The 11,190-nt window shown below is 37.9% G+C and overlaps 1 protein-coding gene across 1 annotated transcript; it reads left to right on the top strand.

The window, feature by feature from the left end:
* The first annotated feature begins 1,774 nt into the window (after positions 1-1,774).
* Positions 1,775-8,516, top strand: LOC115821638 (interferon-induced protein 44-like). Its single transcript, XM_030785443.1, has 7 exons — positions 1,775-1,802; positions 1,913-1,927; positions 3,039-3,109; positions 5,426-5,566; positions 5,712-5,877; positions 7,494-7,594; positions 8,355-8,516. The coding sequence occupies exons 1-7, from the start codon at positions 1,775-1,777 to the stop codon at positions 8,514-8,516; spliced, it is 684 nt and encodes a 227-aa protein (XP_030641303.1).
* Positions 8,517-11,190: the final 2,674 nt, after the last annotated feature.

Raw genomic sequence — 11,190 nt, 5'->3', positions numbered from 1 at the left:
CAAATATTATTATACGTAACCACATTCCACATTAAATAATAACTGAGATTGGGGATATGGATAAAGATTCTCAGTGTTGGAGTGGACATCTTAATATGAGAGAGAGAGAGAGAGAGAGAGAGAGAGAGAGTATGATACATATGGTTTTTAGGAGCAGACACAGAGACTCAGCATAAGCCGTATACAGAGGTGGCAAAAGTACATATATTCTTTACTCAACTAGAAGTACAGATGCTTGTGTAAAAAGGACTCTGGTAAAAGCAGAAGCACTGATTCAACTTCTTTACTCAAGCAAAAGTAAAAAAGTACAGGCTCTGAAATGTGCTCAAAGTACAAAAGTAAAACGTAGCCTTTGAAAGGACATTTCTACTGGCTGTCTATGTGCAAAGCTAACTGTATCTCACATAATTTGTCTTAATTTGCCATGGTGCTCTGAATCTGTTCTGTCAGTCAAGGCTGTAGCCATGGAGTCGACATTGGGGTGGGGGGTAGGGAGGGGGGGTGAGGTGGGGGGTGACTGCCAGTGGTTTTAGTTATACTTCATCCACTCCATCCACCTAATACAGGTGAAGGGTAGTCATACCTGTCATAAAATTGCATAAAGTCTTTCACTTTCCAGGCATTAGAAGATGGTGCTTTGATAAAGACGTATTATTGTGCTCAATCGCGTGTCTATCAAACACACACACACACACACACACACACTCATTCACAAGTTAAGAAATTGATAATTGGGAGCTGGTTTATTCTCCTCCTGCACTGAGGTCACGATCTGTAAGACAATGATTCATAGATGATCATCATTCTGGAGTTCTGCAGTTATGTAGGTTTCTGGCCCCCGTTTGCCTCTATTTAGTTAAACTTTGTCCACCTGAATCACCTAATACAGGTGAAGGGTTGTCAAACCTGTCATAAAATTGTATGCATTCTTTCACTTTCTAGGGGTTAGGAGATGGTCCTTTGATAAAGAAGTATAACTATTGTGCTCAATCACATATCTACCAAACACACACACACACACACACACACATGCACACACATACACATATACACACATACATACATGCATACACACACACACACACACCCAACTGATAATTGATGACTGATTGATTATCATCTTACATTGGATTCCTGATCTGTAAGAGGGAGTCAGTTAGGCTGTGTGATGTCTCTTAGGGTTTCATGAGTTAATTCTCAGACTCATCATCAATGTCTTTCTCTCTTAAGCTCTAACACACCTACCTGATTCTTTAACTACTACCCTTTCTTATTTATATTTTAGCACCCACATTAGGAATTTAGTTTCGGAAACTACAGCAAGTGTACTTGGGAGAATGTAAGTGGGATTCCACAAAACAGTATCCAAAGTTTCACTTGCCATGATACTAGCTTGTGATTACTTATCTGACATGAATTGTCCCTGCTTGTAAAACCCTGTCTTTATTTACTATTAAAAAGTGACATATATTTGGATCAGACATGGCTGGGACCTCAGTATTTAAAATTATAGTCATGTATACATCACAAAATGGTTCATACGCCATTACACAGTGACCTCTAAGCTTATTTTGTATGAAGTGACCAACTGTTGAATTAGACAATATGGAACTGCAACACTACTGCTGATCCCAAAAATAAATGACTACTGTCATTGTATTCCTGAGTACTTGGTTTAAGAACAAGAAGACCATTGCATTTAGCTGAATTGAGACTACAAACCTTGGACTAATAATCTTGTGTAAATGGTCACTGTTTACTCTTGGATAAGATCATGGTTGCCTTCCACTTGAACTTTAACTGTAAGCAGTTCCATTGTGTTCATTCTGTGTTCAGTGGATGGACTGTCACAAAGCAGAAATGCAATTATTAACAGTGATGTACTAATCGCTTGTCATGTTTCCTCTTCTAGACCCAGAGATGAAAGGTGAGTCAAATATATTGTTCCTCAATCACTCAGAACACATGTACACATATCATTCATACACTCATAACATACAGTTATATCATACAAATGTTTTATTTTATTTATTCTTAATTGCTGTTGTCACATAAGCATAACATATTGTAGATTCTCCTTTATACCTTCCGCTTACATAAATCACGGATAATAAATACTAGCTACGAACTCGATAAGTGCAAAAGTAGAAGTTTTTTCACCTTTAACCTGAATGACTTTCTCACAGAGTAACACATTTGTCACTTGAGTCCATTTACACCCCACAAGCTTCACTAATAAATAAGGCCGTTAGCAGTCCCCTGTACAGTGTGTTGTGCTATGAGGAAGTCACCTAGTTGGTAGGTTGTATGCAAACATTTGTAAATGGTGAGGATCTGTTCAAGAGACTAAGAAACTTGTAGGCTACATTGCATATTCGTTGTTGTGAGAGAAAGCGTAAAGAACTCAAGAAAACAAAGATTTGTTCTCAGGAATATTACTTTTTTTTAGAATATTTTAGAATAGGGTGAGGGTGAGGGTGAGGGTTAGGGGTATCACAGGCTGATAACAGTTTAATGATGGTACAATGGTAAAAAAAAAATGTGCCCTTAAGTTTGTATCATTATGCTAAGTTTGTACTCTTATTGTGTTGCCCGGTTATTTAAAACAAAACATCATCTTTCCCTGAAAAGATGATATGTTTCCACATGTGAGTGATTTATGTCAACACATAATGATGGTATATGAATAACTGATATTTTTTTCTGGCCATTGCATGGAACTAAAATACAGCTCCGGCCTATAGTACAATAATGTATCCTATGTTCTTTATAATGTTCATTTTTTGAGACAGATTGATTAGAAATGCAGAGAGACAGATGCTGGCAGATAAGATCCTCTTCTGTTATATACTGTTTCCTTCAGAAATGCAGATGGAACAATTAGAACTGGGTTATGCTGACGGATTAAGACACAGATACAAGCAATGTGGATAGCAGAGGATAGTTCTGCTTGCATGCATAATCCTAGGGTGTTATGTACTTGGGTGTGATGAAAAGATGACATACATGTATAGATAATGCTGTTTTTCTCTTCACAGTAATAAGCAAACCTCAAGACCAAGAGGTGTACTTAGGCTCAGAGATTACTCTCAGCTTTGAGGTGGACAAAGTTGGAGCTTCAGCAACATGGAAGAAGGATGGTGTGCTATTACCTGATAATGAAAGAATTAAGATAACCAGGAATGATAAAATATTCACTCTGACAATCAACAAAGCACAACTGGCAGATGCAGGAGAGTACAGCATTCAATGTGTGAAAGAAGGATGGTTTCGTAATGATACTGCCCAAAGCTCTGTCAAACTCACCATCATAAAAGGTAAACATATGTCCATATATGTGCAGGCCTCCTAACAGGCCTAACCCTAACCCTAACACTGATGACCTTGCTCATTACTTAAAATTCATAGGGGATAACTACAGGTGGGATATACATCTGAATAATCAGTTTAAGTATGCAGGACCCATGAGTCATACAGGATAGCTTAATGCGCGGTGTGATACAAAGGGTCTGATTAAGAAATTAAGCTAATGCTTGTAAAGCGCAGCAAAATAATCTTGCAAGTGATTGATTGTGGTAACAGCTTGTAACACCCAAAAGGCAGAAGTAAGTTTTAAAAGAAACAACAATTAACATTTATTAACCAATTACCACACCTTTTTAATGCCAATTAGTCCAGCTCAGTAATATTTCCAAAAAGAAAACAAAATGAACAGTCTAATTCAAGAGAAAAAGGGAGCGAAAGAAGAAAGAAAACAAATTATTACCTGGCCTCTCTACCATTCTCTAGAAAAGAAGAATATTTAAATGTCTTGATTCTCACTCAAGTATCCATTCTTTCTCAGAAAAGAAGACATCAAGGCTTAGGCATGCACACACAGAACAACTTGATTTGGTCTCGATTTACCTACAGCTTGTTTGGAAGGATCGACACAGAGGTTAATCTGTGTCCTTAAATGAAATCTCAGCAAAAAATGAGTGACCCTGCAGTTATGTGTGTGTTATTTGTGTCTTACAGAGTTTGAGGAGGACTGGAGGAAATTTAGTAGTAAAAAGAAAGAGTAAGTTTACAATCCCTTATTTATTTATTTATTTATTTATTCATTTTTATTTCTTTTGTTCAGCATACATTTAGGGAGGGTTTCCACATTGTGTTAAGTGTGGAACATCTTTGTGCACCAAAGAATTTAAATGTGTATTTGTCCTTTGAACTTTTGATTCAAAAAATGAGTATGGAGATCGGCCTCCTCTTTAGCAGTGAGAAGACTAGAGAATCTTCCATAGCCCAGGAAAAAGGTGTATCATCCTTAAATATATTTAAGAGGTGCATCTGAGTGTCCATTTTAATTATTTTATTGAAATTTCCTGACAGTTCTATTGCCATTTGGAATTTATAAGATGGCCAGGGATTTGAGTCAGATGTGACTGGGGCTGCTATTGAAATGATGTTTGATAATCCCAGTAGTTTTAGCAATTATGCTTTTTGATGGATTATTCAGTTAATTACAGTATTAAAGTTTTAAAAATTGAATATTACTCACAGTCATTAGCCATAACCCTAACTGTGTCCGCCTGTTGTAATCTTAAATCCTAAACCCTCTGATTATAATCTTATATCATAACATCAGTAATAAATGATAACACCTAAATTATGACCTATAAAGAGAGATGTTACTTTCCTTTATTCTCAGTGAAGACCCCAGAGTGAAAGAGATGATACAGAAAAAAAAGAATTTGTTAGACGATCTCTGTTCAGTCAAATCAAAGTATACACCTCTACGGATCCTTGTGCAAGGACCACCTGGAACAGGGAAGTCCAGCTTTATCAGCTCCATTGACAGTATCTTCAAAGGGTTTGTTTCTAGTGGTGCCTTGGCTGATGGAAGAAGTGGAGCAAGTTTCACTAAAAAAGTACGCAGAAAGGCACATCAATTATTCTCTGTTACTGGACACTGTAACACTAACACACACACACACACACACACACACACACACTTATTCATATTACAACTTGATAAGTTACTCGTTAATAATAAACAAATACCGTCAGTGCGTATTGTAAACAATGAAAACTACATTTTATTTATTTTTTACCTTTACTGCACATACGTCACTCAAAGTCTGACTGAATTTATGCTATTTCAAGAGTTTCAAAATCTAAAAATTATACCGAATCATTAATATTGCTATTTCTGTGATTGTTTCTGTGTGATATGCGTGGTATTATGTAATAAGTCAAATTCCACTGGAATGGTAATACAAATTTAGCAGTTTTCTTTTAGCTTTGAGATTGATGGCTTATTTACATTAGCACATGCAGGCACTGCACCTAAAACATTTAGTTTGTAAATTACAATTAATGTCATACTAAGCTATTATGAAATGCCTCTGTTTATTTATTTTTAATTTATTTATTTATTTTGTAGTATAAAACATACACATTTCAGCACTGCAAAAATTGCGAGCCCTTTGTCATTGGTGATATAATGGGTCTGGAGGAAGGAGGTGCAGTGACCACCGAGGACATCATTAATATATTAAAAGGCCACGTGAAGGACAATTACAAGGTAGGATTAAAAAAAAAAAAAAAGGAACATCAATGCACCTACACACAGCCAAAGATCCATAAGTACACACACACACACACACACACACACACACACACACACACGCACTTATACAAAGAGAAATCATGCATCTCTCTTTCATCAGTTTCAACCAGATGCTCCACTGGGTACCCGTCACTGTGATTATAATCCCAGTCTGAGAGATCAAATTCACTGTCTGGTGAACGTGGTGTCAGCAAACCAAATCTCTTTAATGCAAGATGATGTCATCCAAAAAATGAGGCACATCAGAGAGGCAGCAAGTGATATGGGTAAGTGATTTGATTGAGAGCAAAAGGTATTTTTAATAACATTAAGACCTCTCTTTCCTTCTTTCTATATATATATTTATTTATTTATGTGTGTGTGTGTATATATATACACACACACACAGAGAGAGAGAGAGAGAGAGAGAGAGAGAGATAGGTGTATGTGTGTGTGTGTGTGTATACATATATAAATGTAAGTCTGAATGTATAGAGTGACAGAACACTGTGTGCTTATAGTGCAATGGCAAGTTCCAGCAGACATCTACAGAGGAAGAAGTCTCCATGCTATTTCGCCGAATCAGTTTGGTGCATCGGGCTGTAAAGAAGAGCAGGAAAATGTTCTCCTGGTCGAAAAACTCCACGAAAAACTGTGCAGACCTCTTCCTCTGTAGTTTGGTGTACACTTGAACTTGCCTTTGAGCTGTAACAATACGGTTGATTAAGAGCTGGTTAAGAGACTACTTACTATTTCTCTAGCTCTTTGGCCATCTCTTCACCAATTGCCTTTGGAATTTGGCTCCCTTACTTGAAAGGTCCTGTAGCGTGTTCAGGTTCACCATGGCGTATAAAGTTAGCAGATGTGCACAGTGTAGTTACAGGATGTACAGTTACAGTGGTTTATTTTGCTATAATGACCAGCTAGCTATACATTATCCCACTTATTACACAGCAACTAACTCAAACAATCAATAATTAGACACAAAATATTGATTTAAAAATGATTCTTTTGATTTAAAAGTTATTTTATAGCCCCCACAAAAAAAAAAAATTGCTCCGGTCTGTTATTCAGAAATAACAGACTGTAGAAAGCATCGACCAATCAGTGTAATAAATAAGGGATAAAGTACAGGGGGCTGTTCATTATAGTGACATAAAGCCCGACAGGGTGATGCAAGACCCGACATGAAAAATGTTGTGCTGTTGCCCGGGCCCAGTGTTTGTGGGAGTTTCGAGAGAGGCTTGCCTTCCGTGTGTGTAAGATCGGTTTGCCTGAAGCGAGGGGATTTATTTGAGTTTATTCGAGGAGAAAGACGACCTATAAGTAAGTTAATTGTGTTCTGTAAGGCGTGGCTGTGGTCGACAACAGCCGAAAATAAAGACAACACGTTAAGTTCCAAATGACATCAGTGTGTCCTTTAATAGCGACAAACGCTGCCGTCCTAATACCAAGAAGTCCAAATTATTGCCTCATTCAAATGTAAATTACTTAAACGTTTTTGCTTTGTTTGCATTATCTGTGTTTGTACTGTAAAATTTTACTGATGCTTTACTGATAACTTATATATTCAGTAAGGGGTCCTTATTTTCTTGGTAGGCCTATTAGGACTGCAGTGTTCGGGGCTATTACACGGATGTCATTGAGAGCTGAACGCTGTCCTTATTCTAAGCTGTTGTCGCCCACGCCTTGCAGAACACAATTAACTTCCTTACAGGTTGTCTTTCCCCGCTTAGTGCAGACACTCAAATAAATCACCACTGCATCACGCAGACCGTACACACACACACACACACACTCACACACATATATATAGATAGATAGATAGATCAGAATTTTACTATGGAGTTGCACACAATGTGCATACCCTAATGCTTAATCTCTGCTTCTGTCTGTGTCTCAGGGATCCCTCAAGTGGTAATTATGACCATGGTGGATGAGGCCTGCCCTATAGTGCACAACAACCTGAACAAGATTTACCGCAGCGCCAAAATCAAAGAGAAAGTAAGTCCCTGTTTGTGCATGCGTGTGTGTGTGTGTGTTCATGATCTCTGTTACTGGTTACTGGTCATGATTAGAGAGGTTTATGGTCCTTTTTGTTTCATATAGAATGGACATGTTAAAGCAATGGTATCTAAAATGGGATAAAAAGCCAATAGAACTGTTCAAGCGCATTAAAGCTGCGTTTTAAACCGACAAGAAGCAAAATCTTGCTTCGTATTCCTCGCGCAGGTTTGATCACTCACCTGAAAAATGACCAACCGAATTCCGCGCTACGTCATTGCAAATAATTTTGATCATACCAATAACATTACACACAACCAAAGAGGTTTCTGGGAAGGGGGCGTGGGGGAGAGGGAGGGAGGTAGAGGGGGAGAGAAAGAAAGAGAGAGAGAGAGAGAGAGAGAGAGATAGAGAGAAAGAAAGAGAGAAAGAGAGAGAGAGAGAGAGAGAGAGAAAGAGAGAAAGAGAGAGAGAGAGAAAGAGAGAAAGAGAGAGAGAGAGAGAGCAACCAAGAGGTAGAGGGGGAGAGAAAGGTAGAGGGGGAGAGAAAGAAAAAGAGAGAGAGAGAGAGAGAGAGAGAGCAACCAAGAGAAAAACACAGAGGAAACCAAACCAGCCCGTGGCACAAAAGTTCAAACATTGCAATAAAACATTCTATTTATGCAACCCCCATTTGATCTTAGAACTGACCATTTTTGATGTGTATGTATGTGTGTGTGTGTGCTTGCTTGCGTGTGTGTGTGTGTGTGTCTGTGTCCAGATGGAGGTGTGTCATACCAGACTGGGTGTTCCCATGAGCTTCATTTTTCCAGTGAAGAACTACCATGCAGAAACTTCACTGAATCCAGAAGTGGACTACATACTCCTACATGCTCTAAAGCACATCATACGACTGGCAAATGACTATGCTGACAATCAGTGATCGGCAGAGTAAAAGCTGTGTAGCATTAGTTGCATGGATTATGAATGGATTGACTAAGACATGTATTTTCTACTTTATGTACTTACTTTAACCCCAATAATATATGCTTAATGGTATTAATGCAAAAGGGAATGTAAATTACACAGTGTAATGTAATGTAATACACAGGACCTCAATCCAAAATGTAAATTACATGGTTTCAATCAAAATATAAAGTCATTCATTTTTTTTTTTTTTTTTTTTTTTTTGATTGTGTTTATGATCTGTACGTTATGCTGATGTAAATTATGCTGACAAGACATCTCTGTTTTATTGTAACAATATCTAGATCAAGGAGCAAGTCTTAGCAGAGATATCCGCTGATTACCAAATTAAACCTTATTCCTATATTTCAATCTGCCTTTTTGGGCAAGGCTGATCGTGCATGGTTTGCACTCAATCACAATTTTTTAATCAAACAGCTGTTACCACATAGCCTACTCAAAACAACCAGCGGCAATGGCAGGGCGTGGAAAAATGACTAATGTACACAGATTCAAAGGCTTTTGATATCTTTTGCAAGTTATAGGTTGGGTGTGAAGCTTATTTTAGTAATTTTGTTGCTTGTAAATTAGGAAATGCTAAAACATTGTGCATGCTGTTCTGTAACAATCTCTTCTCCTCCTGCCTTAGGTTCTGCCATTCAGTGTTCAGAGTTGCTGGTCTGCTAATAACTGGTCTCGTCATTTTCTTTTTTTTCTTTGTTAATGAATAGAAAACAGATGTACATGGTAATTAAGCCCTGTTTTAGTATGTATCCCTGTCTTCCTGCTAGTTGTTTGAAAGTCTTTGACTTGCGCTTGGTTTCCTTGCTTACTAAAAGTACCTTTGTCAAACTTCACGTGTGAGCAAATTCCTGAGCCTGAGTCTGTTCCTTGGTCTGACGAGGCCTTTTCAGGAGTAAAGGAAATCAAACTTGTATCTGGTCTGGTTCTTCTGTTCATTAGCCTGTCTATGTCAACCTATTTTTCCAGCCATTCTATTCACCTGGTCTGAATCTAGAATAAAGAATCTTAGACATGCATCTTGTTTCCTGACTCTTTCCTGATGTTGATGGAGATGTCTTCCAATGAATGGGCAAATAGGGTATGCATTACAAGTACACTTTTACCACACTTTGAAGTTGGTTTAGGGATCAGTATGTGCTCACATTAATCTTGATTGGCTGACTTTGTGAGGGTGTAGGAGCCATTTCATTTACACTGATAGTTATTTGATTTTTTTTCCCATTTGCATATGACCTTAGTTTCCATTGCTCCTACTTTGCCCATTCTTGTTTCCTCATGCTTTCCTACCCACAAATACAAATTAGTTGCCAATATCTAGTACACATGAAATATCTATATATCTAGTATTACAAAATTACTTTAGATGATCTTTGGCATAATTGGACATCATTAGTGCTGATGTGAAGGTCAGCCAGACCCCACCTTTTTTGCCCCATCATAACCAATCGGACACCTGAACAGTTGCATGGGGATTCCAGGTAATAGCATGAGCCTGAAAATGTATTCCCAAATACATTCCCATGGAGAAGCTTGTGCCCTATCACGTGAGAAAAAAGTGGTGGCTGACTTTCCATGTATTCAAGGACACATGTACGAGTCCTTACCCCTCTGAGTTTTCTGCAAGGGTTGCACAATCACAGGTACTTACAAAAGTGAAGGGACACAATGAAAGTAAAAAAAAGAGCCAGTTGCATTGTCAGATGCAGCTACAGCACTGACTGCAAAAACCAATTTAAAGTCTGTTTTTTGCAAAAAAAAACACTGGAGCCCTGGGTGCTTTTAAGTCAATACAGCCATACCATATCTCAAGCATCCAAGCAGTTGACCAGTATAAAATGGCTGTTTGTTGCACCATTGTGATTTATGCATCATACCATGTGGCCAGCTGGGGTCAAGTCAAGTTTTTAACTCTATGATTTACATTTCTTGGTCTGGAGACCACACTAGTGGTCAAAATTAAATACTGCCAGCAAACAACACTTCTACATTCATCCTTTTCTTGTGAGATGCAAGCCATATGAAGCTCTGAACACAGGAGCTCAAACAAAGAGGATACATTTGAGGAAATTGGTAAGTCCACCGTGCAGTGCCTCGATGTTAAAACCTGAGAGATCCCCATGATGTCTTTGATTGTACATACTGATGCAGCGATGAACATCTAGATGTTTCAAAAAGCATGCTCCTCCATGACATCAGCAAGAAAAATTTAGGTTATTTCTGCTGCAAAATTCTGTGTTACGTAAACCTAGAGAGGGTGGATGCCTGCAATGTGCAATTATATTGAACTGAATTCCAAGTCATAAAACAAGCAAAGGGTCAAGACCAAAAGCAAATATGTAAAGGCAATCCAGTGTAGCACCCCTAGACCATATACCTAGTACTAGAAGGGCATCCTGGGTTCTTTTATTAACCCAGTAAATTAAGTTATATCTCACTGCTTGTTGTCTATATGTATATAACAAAAGTACTCTCAATAAATCTCAATAAATGAATATGTAAATATCTATAGCTATAAACATATGAAATGTTACTTATAAATGTCAACCTTTCAACACACACTCTTTTTCGTCACTTATGTCTTAATGATAAACTCAGGAACACTATAGTTCAAATTAAAATGCAAAATG

The sequence above is a fragment of the Chanos chanos genome, chromosome 9 (assembly GCF_902362185.1).
Source record: "Chanos chanos chromosome 9, fChaCha1.1, whole genome shotgun sequence".
NCBI classification, from domain to species: Eukaryota; Metazoa; Chordata; class Actinopteri; order Gonorynchiformes; family Chanidae; genus Chanos; species Chanos chanos.
Note: the sequence above shows the minus strand (reverse complement) of the source record. Positions and strands in the feature narration are given on the sequence as shown.